At 38.6% G+C, this 24,529-nt stretch overlaps 1 protein-coding gene across 2 annotated transcripts in view; it reads left to right on the plus strand.

Annotated features, from left to right (window-relative positions):
- DPY19L3 (dpy-19 like C-mannosyltransferase 3) overlaps window positions 1–24,529 on the plus strand; it is a 70,850-nt gene that overhangs the window by 46,068 nt on the left and 253 nt on the right. For both annotated transcript variants that reach the window (XM_079908166.1, XM_079908167.1), the window contains 9 exons: window positions 987–1,088; window positions 3,583–3,656; window positions 3,820–3,978; window positions 7,660–7,782; window positions 8,371–8,482; window positions 9,100–9,156; window positions 13,076–13,158; window positions 20,442–20,574; window positions 22,974–23,132. In XM_079908166.1, the coding sequence (XP_079764292.1) occupies window positions 987–1,088; window positions 3,583–3,656; window positions 3,820–3,978; window positions 7,660–7,782; window positions 8,371–8,482; window positions 9,100–9,156; window positions 13,076–13,158; window positions 20,442–20,574; window positions 22,974–23,132 (1,002 nt within the window). The remainder of the gene's footprint in view (window positions 1–986; window positions 1,089–3,582; window positions 3,657–3,819; window positions 3,979–7,659; window positions 7,783–8,370; window positions 8,483–9,099; window positions 9,157–13,075; window positions 13,159–20,441; window positions 20,575–22,973; window positions 23,133–24,529) is intronic.

Below are 24,529 nucleotides of genomic sequence, written 5' to 3' on the forward strand. Positions count from 1 at the left end.
CTTTAAAGTTGGTGGACACCTTGTTATTTGAAGTAGTAACACCACTCTTTCCCCCATCCTTCCATATCATATTATTGATTTTTAAGTCAGTTAAAATTAACTCTGTTTTGAGAATTTTGAGATTCCAAATAAATACCTTTAGAAAAAAATGGGACATTTCCTAGAATAACATGTTTGACATTGGCCTCATCTTTTGACTTTATTATATAATTAAAATCTCTTAAATTTACATAAAATTTAAGAGTTAGTTGTTTTTCCTTAATAATGTTGCAAAGCCTGTTTTCTGTCTTATAAGCATATGAGAAACATTTCTCATAAGCACTTTTATATCAAGAAGCTGTTTTGTTTTCCATTTTGGGAAGAATAAATACATTTTGTTATTAGTCTTTTGAGTGAGGGCTACTATGGACAAATCTTCACAAAATTTTAAAAAACAGGCTTTTAGTTGACTTAAAAACTGTACTTCTCATTTATCCTTTTAACCTTAATTATAAATAAACATCACTTATATTTGAACTGTTTAGATATTATTATATTTGATAATCCATAAAGTTATTTGAGGGTTATAAGAAAACTATTATGTATCAAAGAGCACAATTTACTTTTTTTATATAGGTCTTTTGTTTAATGGGTTATAGTCTGTGATATATGAATCAGTGGATAAAAAGATGAATCAGTGGATCAAGTTCAGTCAGTATATGCTGAGTACCTTCTAAGTGGCCGACTCCATACTCTGGTTGAAGAGGTCTTTAAAAAAAAAAAGGACTAGGACACATTTCCTCATCATATGGAGCTTATTATTAAGTGATTCATTTACTATTAGAAAAAGACAAATTTTAAGACAATGTAACCTCATGAAAATTAGGTTATATTTTCCCTATATGTTGTGTGACCCAATGTTTTAAATTCTTAAGTAATCTCATCTTAAATGTTTATGAAGTTATATTAAAATTAAAAAATTGAAACTCAACTCTTTTAATTTCTAGAAAAACCTGAAAACTGGAAGCTTCCTTAATAGGCTTGGGAAACTGTTGTTACATTTATTTGTGGTTTTATGTTTGACACTTTTTCTCAACAACATTATTAAGGTAGGTTAATAAAATGACATATTTAATTTAGCATTACTAAAGAGTTACCAGTTTTACTTTAAACAGACTCAGTTTTACCTTTGTTTCAGTAACGGGATACTTTCTTGATTTTAGTCCTTGATTTCTATTTGCTCTTAACATGTTCTACTTTGAACCCACCTTTTGAGTTATTAAACTTTTTAAAAACTCAGCTTTAAAAGCATTAAACAAGTATTCCTCTAAATTTAAAGCTTCTACTTTTTAGAGCGTTTTCTGTACTATGGTACTAAAAAAAAAAAAAGACATGATTTTTATTGGGGTAAGTTCATAAATAAACTGGGTTTACTGTCGGAACCACATTGATTAATTGAGATGATTTCGCCCCTCTGGGAAGGCTGGTCTCAGGACAGAAAACAGCTGCATGTACATGACAGACTCTCCTTCTGTAAGAGAATGGCAGTCTCTCTCCCTGTCTGTTGACTGTCAAAAAAAAAAACAGACCCTTCACTCAGTCAGCCACATTAAACACCTCCACTCCAGGTCCTTATCACTATTTTCTTAAACTCCATATAGTTCACTACTTATCAAAAACTTATTTGAGGGACTTCCCTGGTGGCTCAGTGGTTAAGAATCCACCTGCCAATGCAGGGGACATGGGTTCGAGCCCTGATCCGGGAAGATCCCACACGCCGCGGAGGAACTAAGCTCGTGCGCCACAACTACTGAGCTTGCGCTCTAGAGCCTACGAGCCACAACTACTGAGCCAGAGAGCCACAACTACTGAGCCCGCATGCTGCAACTACTGAAATCCACATGCTTAGAGCCCATGCTCCGCAACAAGAGAAGCCACCGCAATGAGAAGCCTGCACACCGCAACAAAGAGTAGCCCCCACTCGCTGCAACTAGAGAAAGCCCATGTGCAGCAACAAAGACCCAATGCAGCCATAAATAAATAAAATTTATTAAAATAAAAAACAAAACATTTGAGCAGAACAATCAGCATTTCTGAAAGACTGGCTGAAAGATATGCAGTCCATCCATTTCACCACTCTACATGTTCAGTTACCTGTGCCTGGATTAAGCCAGGAGAGAGCTACTTGTCTGGACCACTGTTTTTTGACTCCCCAAAGAATAATGCCTACTGAATTGCACTTGATGTTCTGCCAGCTACCTACAATTGGAAGAATTTTAAAAAATAGTCTTTGAGACTATTCGCTGTTTTTACTGTACCCATGGGGAAAATTTCTCTTGAGTCTCAGTTTTAGGATTATAAGGATGTCTCTTGAGCAACTGGTTTGTTTTAATCTTATGACCCTGTGCGTAGCATAAATGCTTTTATTTCCCTCTTTGTATTTGCTACTAGAATGCATGAGCCCGGATTTGTGGCTCATATCTACTGAATATATTTTGTGTACTAACCTCAGTTCTGGATTAATCTTACTTTCTTTTCTATCATCATTTTTCTTCTGATACAATTTCTTCACCCATTTATGTTATATGAATTTTTGTAAGCCATAAATTAAAAATAAAATAATGTGAATTAAAATTATACTCACTAATGATAAACACTGGCATTTGTCTCTTCACCCCTTGAGGGTTATTGCTGTGTCTTGAATTGTCTTTGAAAGAATGAGTCTTATATCAGTTGTATCTGCAGACAGAAAAACCCAAAGCAAAATAGGCTTTGTGGGCTATGTTCCTATTGGAGGTTTCAGATCATGATATTATCGGTTTTCTGATTTTAAAAGTTGTACTCACTGGGCTTCAGCTGTCTCCCTCTCCCTGAAACCAAAGAACCTCATCTTTTATCTATTTTGCACGTTGAACTTATGCCTAGATTTTGTTTGCAAAAACGATTCTGCTAAAAAAAAAAAAATAGGAATGGAGGGTGTTTGAAAATCCCTGCTTTTGAATGAAATAATGCCATTTGCAGCAACATAGATGGATCTAGAGATTATCATACCAAGTGAAGTAAGTCAGAACAAGGAAGACAAACACCATATGATATCACTTATATGTGGAATCTAAAATATAATGCAAATGAACTTATTTACAAAATAGAACAGACACAGACATAGAAAACAAATTTAGGATTACCAAAGGGGAACGGGGTTGGAGGAAGGATAAACTAGGAGTTTGGGATTAGCAGATACATACTACTGTATATGAAATAGATAAACAACAAGTTCCTACTGTAAAGTACAGTGTACTGTATTCAATATAAACCATAATAGAAAAAATATATATGTATAACTGAATCACTTTACGGTACACCAGAAACTAACACAACATTGTAAATCAGCTATACTTAAATAAAAGAATTTTTTTAATGAAAAAATCCCTGCCTTAGAATTTCTCAGTTCTAAGACCTATTGTAAACATTTACTAATTTTACACATACACACACATACAGTCCTATGAAATGGAGCGCTGAAGATGTGTATTCAATGGGAAATTATCAGAAAACCATGCATAAAGAACTGATAGCAATTTTTATTTTCTCCCTCCCCGATAGAAAATTCTTAACCTCAAGTCAGACGAACACATATTTAAATTTCTGAAGGCAAAATTTGGATTTGGAGCAACAAGGTATGACTGAATTTAAAGTCTGTGTTTGCTTTTTATATTAAATCAGCAGGGTCTTTAAAATGTAAGTTATCAGTTCTTAATTTCAGGCTTATTTTGAGGAAAAGTTGGAGGTCTACTTATCTTGTACTTGAATTTAATACTTTGCTTTCCCTTTGTTTCCTAGAGATTTTGATGCAAACCTGTATCTGTGTGAAGAAGCATTTGGCCTTCTGCCTTTTAATACATTTGAAAGGCTTTCAGATACTCTGCTTTTTTATGCTTATATATTTGTTCTGTCCATCACAGTGATTGCAGCATTAGCTGTTGCCTTCCGTAATCTCAGGTATGGCATATTTCAGAAATCTAATTCTATGCTTTAATGAACTTGTTCTGTGTTGCAGAAAAATTGCTAAATTGAAAATCAAAACATCAGATACAGAACAGAGTACAGTCATCTTAAAGGGGGAACGTACCCAAGTTAGCGTGGACTGTACTCTTAGTTGGTAAGGGTGGAGTAGTTAAGAGACAGTAAAAAGTAGTAGATGCCATGCACACAGGTCTGGGTTGAGGTCCTGGCTCGCATACTTGGGAACAATGGGATCTTTGAGCCAGTTATATAACCCTTCATTATTTCCATTTCCATTTCTGTAGAATGAGAGCACTAAGAGTACTTACTCTACAGGGTTTTGTGAGAAATAAATGAAAATTACATAAAGTACTTAAAGCAGTGCCTCATGCGTAGAGTATATTGTGTAGATTTCAGCTATCATTAGCAAGTGTTATTATTATTGACTTGTAGTCTCTCTGTTTTGCTCCCATTATTAATTTCCTGTGTTTTTCTACCTTTCTTTCTCCAGCTACCTTTTTTATTTCTCATGAACTGTCAAGAGTTAACCATTGTTTATTAATGTTTTGTTGCATCTTGTTTAAGGGCTTATAAAGTTGGAATGGACCATAATTATTAGCATCTACTAAAAGTCTTAAGTATTAGTTGACAGTGTTTTAAAACTTAGGATGTCTGCTAATCTACTTAAAAGAGAAAGGGAGTATGAAGAACACCTACATATCAAGCTGATGGAGGTTTTTGCATTTACTATCCATGTTAAATTGAAACAAGATTAAGTGTAAGAAGTTGAAGCTACTGTCATTTGTGGAAAAGTAATGAAGCCCAGAAGGAAGCCCTTTTCCTGTGTAGCTACCTTGCCAATTAAGGTGCTGGTGAGCTGTGATTCGCAGCCACCGGAGAGCTGTGCTGGGAGAAAGTCATTACAATGAGTCCAGATCAGTTGAGGTGTTTTATGATTATTAAGAATGAAGCAACATTGAACCATGAAGCTATTTCACTGACTATAAACTATTTTAGTATCTTTCAGAAGTGTTCTTTTTATACCGAGTCCAAGATAAAAATTTAGCCCCATGAAAATAGATGGAAATTATTCTAGACAGTGTAACTTAATGTTATTCCAGACACACCAGGTGTCGACAGGACTCTAGACGGCATGCAAAGCAGGAAGTTCAGTTGGCCTGCAGTGTTGTGTGAAAATGTCTGCCATGCTCAGCGTGAACCTATGGGCCGTCCTTGGAAGCTTATTTGGTATATGATTATAGATAAAGATTTTACCAGGTAGGGATATTAGGACTTTATTAGAGGAAAGCACTACATTAATTAAAGTCATTTAAGAATTATAGTGTCTCAATGTGAATTAACGTCTAAGTAATTTGAAGGATATATTATCAATGCCAAGTATTTAAAGTATTTCTACTTTCTAGTACTAGGAAGGATGGTACCATTACGTTTATACACCACATCTACATTGGTGTGTAGTATATAACTGAAAAGGATACCCTGTTCTATACTCATGGGATTAATAGAGCTTTCCAGCTCAGTTGTGGGCACCGGGAGAGGTGTTGCAGAGTTCTCCCAGGTATCAAGGGAGGATGAGAGGGTATGTTCTTGTCTGGAGTAATCTTTTAGTATCAGTGGAAGCCAGAGTTTGGGTTGTGATATATAACGTTTAAGTGAAGATTATCACCAGTGGTGAAAATTACCATAGAGTATCATTTTAATTTTCTTATGTATCTAGGGTGGTGAAAAAGAGGATTTCCAGGAAATAACAGGTCTGTAGTTACATAGAAGCATTGTACATATCCAAGTCTATTGGATTTGTGTGAAGGATAAGTGGGGCCTTTTTAGAAGTATTATTTTTATCCTAAGCTGGCAGCCCTTACTGTTGTTTCCTTTTCCCCTTGACAACAAATTGTGCAAATCTGAACCCACTCATCCATCTCAACATCATTCAAGTGGGGACAACCAGACAGTACGTGCTTCCCAGTGTGATGCAATATGGAATACATCATATCCCCATGAAGTGTACTTGCCAAAATAAATGAACTTGACTCTAATAATTAACCTCTAGATCTAATTACAAGTTTATAAGAAACATGGGAATAGAGAAATAATATAAAATGACACCACGAGGAGACAATCGGCCAAATCCAGAAGGTAGGAACAGTTATAGGACAAATTGTGCATTTTCTTCAACAAGTAAATGCCCTTAAAAGTGGGGAGGGGGGAGTACTTATATTGATTGAAAGATAATTTAAAGAGACATTGATGAAATGCAGTATGAAAGCTTTGGATCCTCATTCAAAGAAACCACCTGAAAAAAGCTATTGCAATAAATAGAAAATAGAACGTGAACTGGGTGTTAGATGATGTTGAAGGGTTACTGTTAATTTTATGGGTGCAGTCATCTTAATGTAGCCATATTTGATTTTTTAAATCACGTTAAGGTACTTGCCTAGTGACGCAGTGGTTAAGAATCTGCCTGCCGATGCAGGGGACACGGTTCGAGCCCTGACCTGGGAAGAACCCACATGCCGCGGAGCAACTAAGCCCGTGCGCCACAACTACTGCACCTGCGCTCTAGAGCCCACAAGCCACAGTTACTGAGCCCGCATGCCACAACTACTGAAGCCTGTGTGCCTAGAGCCTGTGCTCCGCAACAAGAGAAGCCACCGCAATGAGAAGCCCGCACACCGCAACAAAGAGTAGCCCCCCACTCACCGCAACTAGAGAAAGCCCACGCGCAGCAACAAAAACCCAGCGCAGCCAAAATTAAATTAATTTTTTTAAAAATCATGTTAGTTATATGTAATGAGGTATTGTGGTAGGTTAAAAATGTGATCGTTGGTTCGTAAAGGAACTGAATTCCAAGTTCATGGATACATTTTTACTTACTTGTAAAAACTAGAAAGATATGAGTAACTACTATGACATCTCTAAAGATCTCTTGTAGTTTCAGTGATTCCAAAATAATATTTTTTTGCTATCTCTTATAATTTAAAGGATTGAAGGACTTTAAGGTTTTGCTTAAATTAAAATGAAATTTGTTCAGTTTTAGTTACTCTAATTATTAATGCATTTATATTATGACACTTTTAGCCTCATAAACAAATTCAAAATTGATCAGAGCTGATTCACTTTATCTTAGGGAAATAAAACATTTCTAAATATATGAAGGCATAGGTTTCTTCTTTTTTTTTTTAGTTATTATTTTTGGCTGCGTTGGGTCTTCGTTGCTGTGCGCAGGCTTTCTGTAGTTGTGGCAAGCGGGGGCTACTCTTCATTGCGGTGTGTGGGCTTCTCATTGCTGTGGCTTCTCTGTGGAGAATGGGCTCTCGGCACGTGGGCTTCAGTAGTTGCTGCACATGGACTCAGTAGTTGTAGCATGTGGGCCCTAGAGCGCACAGGCTTCAGTAGTTGCAGGGCATGGGCTCAGTAGCTGTGGCGCGCGGGCTCTAGAGCGCAGGCTCAGTAGTTGTGGCGCATGGGCTTAGCTGCTCTGCAGCGTGTGGGATCTTCCCAGACCAGGGCTGGAACGTGTGTCCCCTGCATTGGCAGGCGAATTCTTAACCACTGCGCCACCAGGGAAGTCCTTCTATCTTCTTCTTTAAGAAAGATTTAACTAAATTAAAATTAGTTACCCAGCTTTAATTTTTGTATATGTACTATTTTATGCAGTGATTCTACAAATCAGCAATCCATGTATAAAATGGGAGAGTACAGAATCGGCCTGAAACCAGAAACTGCCTACAATTTAATACATACGATTCTGTTTGGATTCTTGGCATTGAGTACAATGAGGTATTTTTGTTTTATCTGTTTATTTTTTTATTTGACCACTCTTTACCTGACATAGTTTAGCAATATAATTTGGGAACTGATGATCATCTTCATTAATGATTATGGTTCCCATAAAAATGTCCTTGTTGGGGCTTCCCTGGTTGCGCAGTGGTAGAGAGTCCGCCTGCCAATGCAGGGGACGCGGGTTCGTGCCCCGGTCCGGGAGGATCCCACATGCCGCGAAGCGGCTGGGCCCGTGAGCCATGGCCGCTGAGCCTGCGTGTCCGGAGCCTGTGCTCCGTAATGGGAGAGGCCACAGCAGTGGGAGGCCCACGTACCGCAAAAAAAAAAAAAAAAAAAGTCCTTGTTTACTATCTTCTCCCAGTACAAAATAGTATTTATAACCAGTTTTTTCCTAATTGCCAATATTCCTCTACTTTTACTTATATGATGGTTCTCAAAAGGCAATGGAATTAATAAGTAACCCCTTGGCAACGGTCTCTGCATAGTTTTAGTAAGATTTTACTATCACAAATAATACAGCTGTCTCAGACTCCAGGTTTCTACACAGCTAGCACTGTTGACCTTTGCCTGCTTCTCTTCTTACAGAATGAAGTACCTCTGGACATCACATATGTGTGTGTTTGCATCATTTGGCTTATGCAGCCCTGAAATATGGGAGTTACTTCTGAAGTTGATCCATCTTTATAACCCAAAGAGGGTCAGTGCTATCTCTTTTTCCATTTCATTTTTGTGACTTCTAGTATTTCTTTAATTAACAATTCTGTTGGGTTTTTTTTTTTCAGTTGTCCATACATCAATTTGATAAAATGGATACTAAAATTTAAAGCTACAAATAATTGATACATTATGATTTTATAAGGAATTATTTTAAAATAATTTTGTTTAATTTTAGCTTTATTTTCTAAATCATTTTTTTCCAGACCATAAGTTAGATATGTTCATTATACAGAATTTGGAAATACTGAAAAGCACAAAAAGGAAAATTAAAAATCACCAATAATCCCATTATCCAGAGTTATCGCTATTATTGTTAAGTATTATAATATAAACATAATTACTACTAAGTGTACAGTAATGATTAATGGCCCATAAGTGCAGTTCTGGGTGGTTCTGCCCTATAAATTCACTAGGTGGCAATATGGTAGGAGCTACAAATAGCTTACGAATGATTGACTCAGTTGTCTTGCGTATCAGAGACTCATGCTCTGTTAAATTATATTTTTGTTGTTTAAAAAAAATGTATTTACAAAGCAAAAATGTAAAAGCAAAAATATTCCAAACACTTGTAATCTAAATAATGTCTTTCTTATATAGATATGTATAATGCGATATTCAATACCGATATTAATACTGCTGTATCTGTGCTATAAGGTAAGGTTGATTGTCCTCATTCCTGTCTTTAATCTATTTAGCAGAATAATTGCTTTGACTCAGTGTACTTTGTGTGTCATTGGCAAGTAGAGTGCTTTGCAGAACTTACAAATACCTACTTAGCTGCTTCTTATGGCAGCTGACATCGATAGGAAGACTGATGTTCTTCCCAAAATGGGATTTAACAGGTAAAAACATTATAACAAAAAATACTACAATTTAATTATTCTAATTAATTTTGGTTTTGACTTACTAGTCAGCTGATGCAAATTCTGAAAATAAAGATGTTTTCAGACCTATTTTGAGGTGAATAAAGGAGAAAAATTAGTTTTCCCTGTTACATGCTTTTTATAAGAGTAAGATCCTAAAATGCATCTTATGTTAACCTACATATTTTATTAGATGCTTAAAATCATCTTTGTAAGAGGGCTGGGCACATATAAATACAGTCTCAGTTTAGCCTTATTATGTCCTTCAGTTTCAGTAGGAAATAAAGAAATTCTTCATATTCTCAGTTGACTGATTTCTGAAACAGCATTAACTGTGTTTCAATTCTGAGACTCCTCCATATGAGACAGTGAGCCTTTCATCACACCTTTGAGATTTAGAGACCTGAATTGTTACCTGGGCAGGTAGCTAGGATTGTTTTATCCAACTGAGCTCTTATGCTCTCTTTTAAAAAAAAATCTTACATATTTTTTAAGTTTAGATTTTTTTCTTCAAACTTTATTTTAAGGTAGAACAATGGATTTCAGACTCTACTGTGTACAGTTCCTGATTTGGGAGGGCAGCTAAAGGGAGTGGGGAGGCGGGTGGGACTCTCCTACAGAAAGGATCAGCTATGGCAGCTCAGCTTCTGGGTTTATTTGCTTATATTTTCATGTAAGATTTTATTTGAAGCAAAGGTTTTAGGCTAAAAGAAATGTGTGATAATCACTGTTAGACAATTCTCTTGTAAATATTTCAAAAAATTATGTTCTATCGTGTTCCTATCTATCAAAACATTTGCTGTTATGGGTGGACCACTGTGCCAACTCCCAGATACTAGAAAACATAGAAATAGGTCATTTCTGCCACCATGCCTCTGGGAATTTTATTGCTCTACGGTAAATAAATGAAACTTCTTACAAACATCTGGAAAGCAACAATTAAGGATTAGGCAGAGTATATGTTTAATGATGAATGAGGTAGCTTTATTACACATTGATTCTGAGGGATAAAGCACCCTCCTCACAGAGAAGATGCAGCTCATCATCATTCCTGTCTCACCACTAAAGACATACACACACCGTAACAGTCCTTTCCCACTGTCTCTGTGTGTAGGCTGAGTTCCTTTATGTCTCAAATATTTATTTGAAAATTTGTTGATTTTTTAATAGCTACTTGAGGACTTAAGTCTCTTGTTCTTGATAACATTGAGGAAGGACATTATAGAAGAAATAAACAAGCAGCATCAGCATCACCTGGGAACTTGTTAGAAATACAGATGTTTGGGTCCTACTCCAGACCTACTGAATCAGGAGCTCTGGGAGTGGGGTCCAGTGATCCAGGTTTTAACCAGCCCTGCAGGTGGTGCTAATGCACCATCAAACTTGAGAACCCCCTGCAGAGAACAGGGATTCTCAGCAGCGGCAGTTGACATTTTGTCTAGATAATTCTTTGTCTTAGTAGCTGTCCTGTGCATTATAGGACACTTAGCAGCATCCGTACCTTCTACCCACTACATGCCAATAGCACCAACTTCCAGTTGTGACAATCAAAAATGTCCCCTTGCGGGTGTGGCAGAATCCCTCCCCCAGCCCCTCTTGAGAACCAGTGCTATGGAAGAACCAATGATAGCACTGAAAAGGCCATCATTTCCTCAGGGAATCTTTGTAGATGTACCCTGAGTAAGAGAGTTAGTAGTCATTCTGAAGAATCCTTCCGAAGACAGATGGCCTCGCCTCTCTCGGTATTGGACTTCAGGAGAAATCTTAACGCATCCAGCTTTCACTGTATAAAACAGTTTACGTATTTCAGCTTCTCAAAACTGTATTTGTGTTTTAATACAAAATCACAAAGAAAATAAAGATCTTATGTATGAAACTGAATATGTTTTCCAACTATTGAACAGATTTATCTGTAAGAAATCCGAACTAATATTTCAAAGCCTGATTTAAGTTTTACATAGCACTATAATGAGGATTTCAAATTTTCTTGTTCATAATACTTATTTTGCTATATGTCTGCTTAGGATAATCCTGTTTAAAAGGGAAAAGTATGTGCTAGTCTCCACTCTAAAATCAAGAGTTTAATAACATTATTGCTCTCATGTTAATTAACTTATTTGGATACCTAAAATCTCATATAAACACTGCTAATCATTTAGGAACAGCATTTAGTTAATTCAACATTTGTTTTCACGTTGTTTAAGAAGTTTATCATAAGACTGTGTTACCAGATATTAACATTTTCAGAATTAACAGCAAATTTCAAACTAGAAAAAATATCTAATAACCACTGAATTCACAGATTTCAAAATATGTTTTATACAAAAATAATTAAAACATCATTTAAAAGTTGGTATTCTATTGTTATCAAAATTAATAGGGATAATGGATAATTGGAATCTTATAGAGGTATCATTTAATCAGTAATTTTTATTACATCTCTTCTGAAACCTAGGACTAGTAGTGCTGACACCTGATTTTCTGTCACAAGCACCAGCAATTTTCCTGACTTACCCACCCAGGAGACAAGATATGAATGAGTAGTAAAAATGGCCAAAGATGAAATGACAAGATAAGAAAGTGATAGGGATAAAAAAAACATCCATAGACCAGTCAGGTGCCACTTTGCTTCCAGTTAGTGGTTCTTAAATAAAAAAGATTATACTTGCAACTTTAATGAAATGTAGATACATTATCACTGGGCTTCTATTCCAATATAGGAAATGAGTTCTGCAGTTCACCTTAGCATGTATTTAGATGATCAAGTCTTTTTAGCCAACTGCCATTCGATAAAACAGTGAACATTTAATTAGTTGTTGAATTACACAGACAAGTTATATTAGAAAAGCAGTGGATTCAGAGTGTATTTTTACATTATATCTGCATAGCTTAAGTTACTCAAGTTGAGTAGGAGGCACCAGTGGCATAAATATAATACTCAGATGTACCAGATTTTCCTGGACCGTCCTACTTTCAAATATTCTTCTCTCCCTTTGTACCTGTAATTATGTTAATATTCATCAAACCATTTGCCCAGATTTCTAGTTTAAACAATATAATCACCATATCACACAATGAAAAGTTTCCAGTTGTGACTCTGCCACTGTGATCTGAGCAACTCAGGTTATCTATCTCTCTGAGCCGAGGTCTCCAGACTAGTAAAATGAAAAATAAATAGCCATGGTGATGATGCCTTCTGCGTCATCTGTCTCCCGAGGAGTTGTGAGGATAAAATGAGATTCTGTATTCCAAAGCATTTTTGCAGCTCTAAAATGGTGCTGTCTTCTACAGGGTACATTCTGCATTTAAAGATAAATTACATGAAGTTAGTCAGTCACATTTATCTCATATCCTGTGAACTTTCTCATGGTTGCTATTCCTGTCATATCCAAATTAATGTTTTACTAGATATTAACACCACATACAATAGCATTTTTATTAGTGTAAAATAAAAGCTCATTTTTTAAAGTTGGCAACACCTCTACTTCTAATTAGCTCCAGCTCACAATAATTTTGGAAACTTTTCTCAGACTTCATCTCACTTACACTAGAAGGGTTGACTGCAGAAGTGAAGTAGTTCTAATATTCCAGTTACCACGTTTATTTAGTTCACAAGTTATATGCAGTTTCTCCTTTTTCACTTTAATCTAGTGATAGTTGTGGGTCTGGGGGTGGATTTTGGTTTTGTTTAGTTTTGTTTTTAATTTCAGTTCTGGCCAGGAATGATGGATGAGCTCTCCGAGTTGAGAGAATTCTATGATCCAGATACAGTGGAGCTGATGAACTGGATTAAGTAAGAGGATTTTTTTTTTTTAACTTTTAAATTTAAAGTGCCTTTTAAGAGTCACTGTAGACCTCATTTGGTTTTTGTTTTTTTGGTTTTTTTCTGAATCTAATTATGAAGATACATTCATTCTCAAGTTTTTCTTTAAAACTCTATATTTGCAAATAATTTCTTTCCATTCAAAAAATATTCTCTCTAACCACAATCCCGTGAAGAAGGGAAAGTACCAATACGGAGAGGGAAACAGAATCAGAGGATGCATTTCAAACCAGTGACAGCAATGGAAATAAAGTTTTATATTCTCTGCCAATTTTATCTTTATCATTTCTTTCATTTTAATACCATTCAAATTTTCTATTAATACTGACACATAAAATATTCTTTCCTTGTTAATCACTTAAAAATTATACTGTAAACTACAGTTAATTAGAGTCATACTAGCTCAGTGCAGATTTCATTTTAACTACATATTGCCCAAGATTAGGCCTAGAGAAAATTTAAAATTCAAAAGCTAGAGCTTTTCCTTTCTTGAACATCATAATGCTTTCCTGTTATATTGGTTTGTATTTTTGCCTGCACGATTGCTTTGCCTCAGCATTCAGCATCAGAATGAGACTTGTGTTTTTCAAAGTTTTGTTAATGAAACCTGCCTCCCACCAGCAAAAATAAACTTTTTTACCCAGAGCAGCATTCCTGTGCCCTGTAATATTGTATTTCCCTATTTTATAACCAAAAAGCAGCAGTGTAATTATTCACACTTAAACAGGTGTCGCAAATCTTATGTGACATATTCTGAAAGCATCGGCTGTATTGTCTCCATCGCTTAGAATTTTAGTAGCCATATTGGCACTTGCTGGTGACTAATGTTTACTAACCAGTACAGTTGAGCACTGCTTGTGTATTAAGAGATGGTAAATGTTTGATAGCTTAGGTCTCTTGAGTACAATACATGGATTTTATAGAGATTTGTATCTAAAATATACATGTGGCTTTGGTCCCAATGTTGGACTGGGTTGACTAGATGCAATGAGTATAATTTTTCATATATTTTCAGTGCTGAGGGTACGAAGTGGTGCTTTGTCTTTATATATTTATTTAACTTTAAATCATGGCAGACAATTATAGAGTAAGTAATTCCTTCAGTATTTATTGTGTAAGGGAAAAGAGGGTTATTCATATAAAGAAAAGCTAATTACTTTTGCATTAGCTATAGTCAACTGGAAATTTATGACATGTGCATCTGAAGGTGAGGCTGATATTTTCTATTTTTCAAATTGCACCATTGATAGGAATGGTGTAGGGTACCCAGTCTGGTAGAATCCTGAAGGTGGCAGATCTTCTGGATCTACTTGGATTGGCATTTTAAAACATCTCACCTCTACTCCCCAGCCTTTTAGGAATTAATTGTAGTGTCATTAAAATTTTATCCTAGCAGAGTTGTCTTTGGCTGTGTCAGACAGGATATACTTTTTGTAACGCCTTTATTTTCATGCTTTTGCTCACAGAAAATTATTTAAAATAACATATCTGGTTCTGAAAAATTATGGATGAGAGCTTATTCCATGTGTAAAGAAGATAATCTTTTACTCTGCATTTGGGGAAGTGGTCTTTGTTCTTACATTCTCCTTTTACTAACAGTTCTTCTCCCTGTATGTAGACTTACTCTTTTCACTTTTTAAAAATTCTCAGTAACTGAAGGATTTGTATTGTTCCAAAAAATTGGTTCTATTGTGATCTAATCTTGCCTGTTTTCCCTTCAAAGTCTTCAAATCTAAATTATTGTTTTTGCAAAATAGCTGCTAGGCATGTTTGTGAAATAAGCTTAAGTGATGATGAATGTATGCCAAAATAGGGTCTGTTTAGACACAAAGTGTATTTGTTTAAATCAACATTTAAATCAGCTCTGGTCTGTAGACTTCAATTCCAAACACAAGTGCATGCATTTATTATTCTTTTAACCTGCCCTGATTTCTTCTGTTTTTAAAACATGAAGTATAACCTACTTTCACTCCACTACCTTGATTAGTCACACAGTGTCTGTGATATTAGTAGGTCTGAGCTAGAGAAAAGGCTGTGGGCTAAGGATACAGAGTGTATCTAAAAATCTGTTTGAAATTGTCTAAAGGCAGCAGCCAGACCTCTGGTCCCCACCCAGCACTGTTAGTGAGGAACACCTCCTCCCCATCCTGTCTGCTTCTGTTCTCAAATGACCAAAGTGATACACTCACATCTGTCCTTTGTCAGGGCGGTCGTGACAGCATCTATTGGGGTGGGAGCGCAGCTTCCCTTACAGGATGGCTGCCTGCCCTCCGGGATGAGTGAGAACAAGGAATAGTGACCTGCAGAAACTCGAGGGGACACAAATGACCCTCCACTTTGGCACAGGGCAACTCTTGCGTAAAGTGTTAAGAAGAAGCTACCGCCATCTCCCAGTCTGCCTCGTGTACTTGGGGCTTCATGGTTGATGCTTCGGGATTCAATTCTCTTTAATCAGCAAGGATCTTTTGCAGTCAGGCCCCCAGAGTCTTCCCTATGAGAAGTAGGGCGACATCCGCATGCCTTCCACAACCCCGGCCTGTGTGTTCACCGGGCTGGTTGCCTGCCGTCCACGTTATACTGAGGTGCTGCACGCCCTGTTTCCCAGCAGATTTAAATGCGTGTGTTCACATTAACCCCTTTTTACTGATGATGTTTCCTGAATACAAAGATTAAAAACCTGGTTTTTTGTTTTTGTTTTCTTACTTTCTGGCATCTCTTTCAGCAAAACCCAGGTGGTACTTTTGTAGGTTTTATGTGTGATTAGAAAGCACGTTTACCTCATCAAGGCCAACTGTCACAGCAGTTGGTAGCTCATACCTCGTTCCTTAGAGTGTGTCATTTTTGGCTCCTGAAACATTTCTTTGACATTGTGCAATTCAGATAGACTGTAGATTTGACTTCTGAAGTGCGACATTTTACCTACTTGGCTTTAGGAGATTTTCGCTAGAAATAGTTTCTTTCCAGTGATGAAGCCTGCATGTGCAATATTTTCTCAATGGGCCTGAGAAAATGGACCAAACTTCCTTCACGTTTAATCAAAGCAGAGAGAATTACTGTATATTTTAAACATGATGTAGGTTAAGTTCAGACCTTAAATGCCTGTAAGCCTCTTTTATACTTAATGAATCATTTTGTGGCATTTGCATAATTCTATAAATTTTGAAGTGTAGATAAAACAAATGTTCACACATTATATTATAATGCTTAGTTTCCCCATTAGTTCAACAGTAATTAACTTGTTGAAGCTTAGAGCTTCAAAAATAAATGAGATTATTTGTTCAAAATGCCATCAGGTCTTCCTGGAATGACATTTAAATTATATAATGTAAATCCATTTGACCTGTGAGTCCTTGTCATTATTTAGTGACATTTCTTACAGAATAAATGGTTTGCAGGTTGGGCAGCCTGCTATGGAGCTTGGCAGAGAACTATAAAAACAAATTATTCTTTCATTTTATACATCATTTGTTCAAACATTGGTAAAAATTGCTTTGTTTTTCTATAATAGAGAAGTGTCATTCAGTGGATAAAAGCACATTAGCTATTTTAGACACAGACCACAGACTGTGTCAGCAAAAGTATCTGAAGGAAGAATACCCATCATTACATCTGTCATACTGCATATTTTAAGTTAAAGACAAAGAATCCCTTCTCCCTTTGCCTACTGAGTTTACCACAGAGAATGTAAAATACTGCGAATCTAGGTTTTTAAAGTCTAGGAAATGTGATTTTTTTTCATTTTGTTTCACTTTGCTTGTTTTACTTTTTGCATTTGCTTTATGGATAAACTTAAATATTTAAGAGAGCAGTTAAATATCCCAGATTTACCATAGGGCTAGCATATACAACCAAATTAGACAATCAAGTGAATAAACATCATCTCCGGTATGCTTGGAAGTCAGTCGTTTTCAAAGAAATGTATCTAATCCGTTAGGGTACTTGTATTTTGCTATTTAAAATAAAACCAAGGACCTTTAGTGAAAGACTGTTAGAAATCCAGAGGATTGTGGCACCGGCAGTTGAGACGGACTGCGTTTCTTTTAAACATCCTGACTCTTTACTAATGAGGCCAAACGTTAAAACTTGTCACAATCGAATGAACTTTGTTCCATTTTTTCCTCAACTCTAAGCAGTCATGTGACATGACTTGCTCACCTGGTGATGGCTGCTGTTGCCTTGGGGACCGTACCCACTGGGGCGGCAGGGAGCGGCAAGTGCTCTTAGAGCCTACAGAGGAGAGACGCCGTATTTACTGTGTCTGATGTGTTCCATTTCCAGCATAGCTGCAGGCCCACAGAAAGCAGTCGTCAGTATGTGGTGGACTAACTATGGGCTTGTTTTGAAGTGTTTGCCTGTAATGAGAGCTGAGTCTATTAGCCAGTAAGCTTCTTGAAGACCGGGTATCACCAGCCCTGCACATAGCAGGCCCTCAGTAATAACCTTTAGCTGAATAAAGAATAACCTTATAACTCCCCAGCAAGCAGTTTAGGATTTTTGACATTTTAAACCTTTGTGAACTGTATAACTCATCAAAGTATTGTGATGATGGCCCAGGAAGGGGGCGGGGGGGCGGGCGTGTGTGAAACCTTTGTCATTAGCCATGAATAGATACCAGGCCAGTCATCTATCTCTGCCACAACTAGAAACAGCTCTGTGCATCTCCCTGATGCTGAATCCTGTTATATATTCAAAATGATGATGCTGAGACAGCCTAAAGATTTGAATGGATACTGTCAGCTCAGCTGCTGGGTTTGTTGTTTGTGAAGAGAGACAAGTTTGGCACTCTTAGGCAGTAAGACTGTACAGACCAGGATGGTTCTCTCTCTGTTAGCTCTCCCCTCTACCTCATGCTTTGCCAGACATGGAGACCAGACTCATCTTCTCCCTGCATTCTAAATCTCTTTGGTTCAGAGGACCCAAAGGCAGCCACTTTGTGGCATTAATTTTATAACTTATTGCAGTAGAATGGTTTGTGCCAGTTAAGAGTATACGGAAGGAAAGAAGACTGGTTTGGAAAAATAGTGACACATTTTCTTTAATTTTATTTGTTCATATTTATTGTATTTAGCAATCACGGTCCACTATAAATGAGGGCAGCATTGTATATATGGCACAGACTAAGCGTTTAGTAAGTATTCATTGAATAAAATGGAATTTTTATATAAACCTTTCACTAAGGAACTCAGTGCACCTCTTTTCATTTAATCCCTCCTGTTTCCCTGACCACATGGGACACATGTCAAGAACTCCTTATAAATTGCTGGTTCAGGGGGACAGAGCAGACATCTATTTATGCCTGTGTTCCTGGGTCTGGTTGTCAGAATGATGACATCCTATGAAGCACAGCGAAGTTCACATAAAAGTTTTTCTCTTGTAATCCATTCTGGGGTCTGACAGGAATGAGGGAGGGTGAAGATTGTGTCATTCCCTGGGTGCTCCTTGTAATTCTATCCACTTTTTCATCACTTAAGAAAGCTTATTGGAATTTGAGTGAACGAGAGTGTCATTGTTAGAAAATCTTGCATTTTCCAAAAGTAAATTACTTGTAACTGTTTCAGCTTGAGCTGTAGGATGCCTTGCTTGTAGACATCCAGAGGCCTTTGTTGGGTGGCATTCGTGCTGTAGTCTTAGCATTAAAATGGAGTAAGTAGAACATCCTCCCGGAATATGTGAATATGATGAGGCTTCTCTTAGAAACTCGAACACTAGAGCAAGTTTCATGCCGTAATGTCCAGAAACATTGAGGAGAACGGCCTGCTGTGGCTTTTTCTGTAAAGTAGGTTGAGTTTTAATGATTTCAGTTAGACTCCTTCTCAAAAGAACTATGTCCATCATTTTAACTCACCCTAGCAGCCACACACTCCTTGCTGTTAACACAGGAAGGGTGAGTATACCTTGCAGTATTACTACTGGGCCTGTATCGGAGATGGTGCATCGAGCAGAGTCCATGGAACAGCCGTATGTTCTTCACAATAAAACGACACCTCGTTGATTTGCAGGTGGCTCCCAGGTTTTAAAAAAAAAAATGGAAGGGAATTAAATGAACTACTAAGATTCTTTTTTTCCGGGGGAAAAGGAAAGATGCTTTCACAGAAATCAGGAAGTCTTTCCTTGGCCCTCCATCACTGTCCCTCGCATCCCATGGAGAGGCAGAGAATCACAGCTTGGTGATAATTGGAAAGTGAGATCTTAATTTAATACCAGAATACCCTGTGTTCCTTAAGATGCATGTAGTCTTTCATAATCAGGACTAAAGGAAAGGAATACATAAAATATTTCTGCTTCCGCATCAGAAATATTGTACATCTTCATACTGAGTATAAGATAAGAAGATATCTGCTAGTTCAGAATCTTCTTTCCGTGGTCTTTTGTTTTTACTAATTCTTTTTTTCTAAAAAGTAATTTATAGTAATATCTGTCATCTTTTTTTCTTGTTTTAACCAAAAACCCTTGGAATTGACTCACGGCAACTGCAGTTTCTGGCTTTATAGTTTGTTTTACTCTAGGCAGCCCTTTTAGTTAAGTTTAATACAAAAAGCACTGGCAGGCTTCTAAGGCCTAGTGTTAGAATCTGCCTCTTTGGAACAAGAGCAGGAGAGGGTTGTGGGTTTTAGCCTAGAAGACTCAGGAGATACCCACATCCTAAGACAATTCATTATAAGAGTAAACCCATCAAAACAGTAAATGAGAAGCTTCCCAATCATTGTCAAAAACGGACAGGAAAAATTTCATAAAACAGTTTGAGTGCAAATCAGAATCTCGAGCAGCCTCCTGTGTTTTTCCCGACTCATAGCCCTTCCTAACATAGCTGGGTGATCCTGAGTGTGTGATGCTATCTTCATGGAAGCCTTAGCAGTGAGGTTAATTTAGACTCTAAAATCTTTTTTTTTTAAACATCTTTATTGGAGTATAATTGCTTTACAATGGTGTGTTGGTTTCTGCTTTATAACAAAGTGAATCAGCTATACATATACATATATCCCCATATCCCCTCCCTCTTGCGTCTCCCTCCCACCCTCCCTATCCCACCCCTCTAGGTGGTCACAAACCACCGAGCTGATCTCCCTGTGCTATGCGGCTGCTTCCCACTAGCTATCGATTTTACATTTGATAGTGTATATATGTCCATGCCACTCTCTCACCTTGTCCCAGCTTATCCTTCCCCCTCCCCATATCCTCAAGCCCATTCTCTAGTAGGTCTGCGTCTGTATTCCTGTCTTGCCCCTAGGTTCTTCATGACCTTTTTCTTTTAGCTCTAAAACTCCGAGGAAGGCTGTGTTTGCTGGAAGCATGCAGTTACTGGCCGGCGTCAAGCTGTGCACAGGAAGGACCTTAACCAACCACCCACACTACGAGGACAACAGCCTGAGAGAGCGAACCAAAGCGGTGAGTGCCTCTCCTGGCTGGCTCGTGTCCGGTAAAGCTGGGGCTTCTGCTACCTGCAGGTTATGAGGGGAAGGCAGAGCTGAAGTGCCTGTCAGGACTTGCGTCTCCAGAGTCTAGACCTTGGCCTGCCCCGTGTGTTAAAGGCATGCTGTTTCGGCATTCTGTTCCTCTCGGGTAGAAGAGTAAACTGAGGAGAACACCTTGAGATGTACAGAGCAGAGTGTTTGAGGACAGAGTCCTCAGAGCTTTGAACTGGAGAAGGAAAAGGGGGAGAGACATACTGGTCACATTTTTTAATGGGCTGTTTCTCGTGTGTGTGTGTGTGTGTGTGTGTGTGTGTGTGTGTGTGTGTGAGAGACAGAGAGAGAGAGGGAGAGAGACAGAGAGAGAGAGAGGGAGAGAGAGAATAGGCAACACAGCCACACAGTTAAAAAAGCTCAGAGCACGCAAAAGAGAACATAGTGAAAAGTCTCCATCCCACCCGTGTCTTCCAGCTACTGGTTCCCCTCCCAGGAGGCAAATAACATTACCGGTAATTTTATGTATATACAAATGTGTGTGTGTGGATATATACATGAATTCATATTCTTTCCCCCCTTTTTACAAAAGAACTAATTACATCTTGCTTCTTTTGGCATTTCATGTATTTTGGAGATCACTCCACATCAGCATATCGACAGCTTCCTTGCCATTTTTAAGGCTGCATAATGTTTTGTTACGTGGATGTGGCAAATTTTATTTGACCGTTTAGGTTGTTTCCCTGTCTTCTGCAATTATACAGCAATTTCCCAAATGATAGGCCTGTATAAGCATCGCTCTGCACAGGCACAAAGTGTCTGTCCACACATGAGGTTCTTAGAAGTGAAGTTGCTGGGTCACAGGATGTGGGCATTTGTAATCGAGATAGAATTACCAGGTCTGTACGAATTCTGCCAATTTACACTCCAGTCAGTGCTACAGAAGTGTACCTGTCCTAGTCCTCGCCAGCAGTGGTTTCAAACTTTTTAATGTTTTATATCAGTCACTTCTTAATCTTGGTGGCTGAAAATTTGTTGAAAAGTCTTGTTTGAGGGGTGAGATTTAACTAGCCTAAAAGTAAATGATTTTTACTAAATACTCCATTTTTAAGAGAATCGTCTTAACATAGATTCCTGCTAAAATGGGAATTTTTCAACTAGCCCAAGTGTTCCAGATGGCCCTGAGTTAGCTAGAGGAAGATCGGAGGGTACCTGGATCACCAGAACCCAAAGTTCAGCTGGGAGGTGGCCACCACTTTGACTTGAGAGAGATGCAGATAGAGGCATGTCAGAGGCACAGGGAGTCCTGTGTTCCATCCTCTCCAAGATCCAGTCCCTGCCTAGGTGCTGAGTTTTATGTCCTAAAAACTGATAACCTTGAAGGTCCTAGTGCCCTTCTTCAGTCATGACCTTCAGATCCTTGGAATGCCTTAGCCTGAGGCTGGTGCTGGACTGTAGAGAGGATGACCTCACAGTGTTAGCAATAGAAGCAGATAACCCCCCACCATTTCAGCATATCCGTTAAGACATGCTGACCTAGGCTCTCAGAACCCAGTCTCTTAAGTCAGAGACCTATCATTAGACATCAGTGGACAACAAAGGAAGCAGCTCCTCTCTTCATTACCCCTCCCCCAACACACACACACCATTCTACCTTTCCCAGCGCCAAGTCCCAGGATATAGGCCACTCACCATCTGCGTGTATTTACTTAACGTGTGTGAAGCTGGTGGTGACTGGGAAGGCGTGCCTCCTGATGAACTGCCACTGGGCGCTGCAAGTTGCTCTTCCTCCAGGAAGGATGAGAGAAAGATAAAGTGTAGGGTCTCCTGGTCAAGCTGAGTGCAGCAGGACAGCAGTAGAGCAAGGGTGCTGCCCCTGCCTGGGGCCAGGGACCCTATGGGGGTCCTGTTCCCCAACTGCCACTAGCAGAAGCTGGGTCTCCTTACAAGTATCTGTGCCTCCAGACTGTACCACCACCCCCAATGGACCCTTTTAGTCTAAAGGTCCCCTTTTTAAAGGTAGAGACTGTGTTTTATTTACTTAATCGCATTATTTACCTTGGTGAAGCATTCTTAGAATTGGCATCTACTGATGAATATATTCATAACTCAATACATCCTAAATCTTTGGTGTCCAAATCCAAATGTATTCAGCATGACTCACTCTCCCCCGTCCCAACAACTTTTTTTTTTTGGAAATTTCTCACATACACTCCAGGACTACAGGTGAATGAGCAACCTGCACAGGAAGAGGTGAGGGGAGCAGGGTGTCTGCGATTAGACTCAACCCCTGTGGGAGGTTGCAGCAATAGACAGTCCTTGACGAACTTCCCAGCAGTTAAGTGGTATTTTGCCCTATTCCATTTTTATCTTGTTTTGAAGGTCTATCAGATATATGCAAAGAGAGCCCCAGAGGAAGTGCACGCCCTGCTAAGGTCCTTTGGCACCGACTACGTGATCCTGGAAGACAGCATCTGCTATGAGCGCAGGCACCGCCGGGGCTGCCGGCTGCGGGACCTGCTGGACATCGCCAACGGACATGTAAGCATGCCTTCCGCCCTGTGTGGGGCGTCCCCTGGGGAGGAGAGGATCCAGTGTGAGCCCTAAGGAGTGTAACTACCTTTATACCTTGTAGAATTGCACAATGGATCAAGCATTCACCTCCGTTGGCGTTCTGCAGAACCCCTACCTTGGCACGTTAGTAACTTGCCACGGGGGCTGGAGGGGCGGGAGAGATGGGAGGGGAGCTCTTGTCCCCACTGTCACACCAAACAGAGCAACTCTGTCTTCAGCTGGTCTGTGTCACGAGGCTTTGCATAGAATTTATTTTTTAAGGTTTTGCTACTAAAGTGAAAAAACCTCAACCTTTAAAACCGCTGCTCCAAAGCATCATTTTGGCCGATACGAATGTCCATGAGGGCGGTGCGCCAACCCAGCACCCCACAGCCTGTGTGGTAGAATCCCACTCCCTCCCCGCTCTCTCGCTGGGTGTCCCTTTTCGTCCGCTGGCACACTTCCACAAAGATGGCTTTCTGTGGCCAAGCTTACACTCCTGAGCAGGAAAACAAGCTACTTCTCTTTTCTTCTTTCTGAGGAAAATGTTTTCGGAGATATGCCAGGTCTCAGGTAGAGAAAACATAAGATTTTCACCCTTTAGAGGTGGTGTGTGCTGTAATTATTGGTATGAAAGCGGATAGATATTTCTAAAATGAGTGGGGGGAAAGTGATAAACCTAGCCTACATCTGAAAAAAATAAATAAAACCTTGACTGTACAGAATTTGAGATTCAGAACACTTAAGATCTACTCTCTTAGCACATTTCAAGTGCAGAGTACAGTATCGTTAACCCTAGTCACCATGCTATACATTAGGTCACCAGAGACTTACTCATTTCATAACGGCAAGTTTATACCCTTTGACCAACATGAATGTATTGGTTAACTTGATTGTAGTAATCATTTCACCATGTATATGTATATCAAATCATCAGATTGTATACCTTAAATATATACAATTTTATATGTCAATTATGCTTTAATAAAGCTGAGGCAAAGAAAATGAGATTTGATTTTTGCTCAAGGAAAAATAACTGTCCATAACTATCTTGAATTCAGAGGAGGTGCAGACCAAATACATTTAAATTTTGCTTTGTGTGTAACTTTTTCTAACTAGGCCATCTGATGAGTTGCAGAACTTTCTCTGGTCATAGTAATTCTTCTCTGTGTTTCATTTTTTGAGAGGGGATGGTGTAGTATGTTCTTCAGGACAAGGAGATCCAGGTTCTGCTTCTAGCTTTGCCATTAAAGGTGAACATTGTTTGACACCGAACTCTGCTCTTCAGCCTCGGGTCACACTTCCAAAGGGGAAAGGGATGGACCAGATGGTCTCCAGGCAGCCATTGACATTCGTTCAGTTTAAGTTCACTAGCATGTCATTCT

This window comes from Stenella coeruleoalba (genome assembly GCF_951394435.1).
Source record: "Stenella coeruleoalba genome assembly, chromosome: 20".
NCBI classification, from domain to species: domain Eukaryota; kingdom Metazoa; phylum Chordata; class Mammalia; order Artiodactyla; family Delphinidae; genus Stenella; species Stenella coeruleoalba.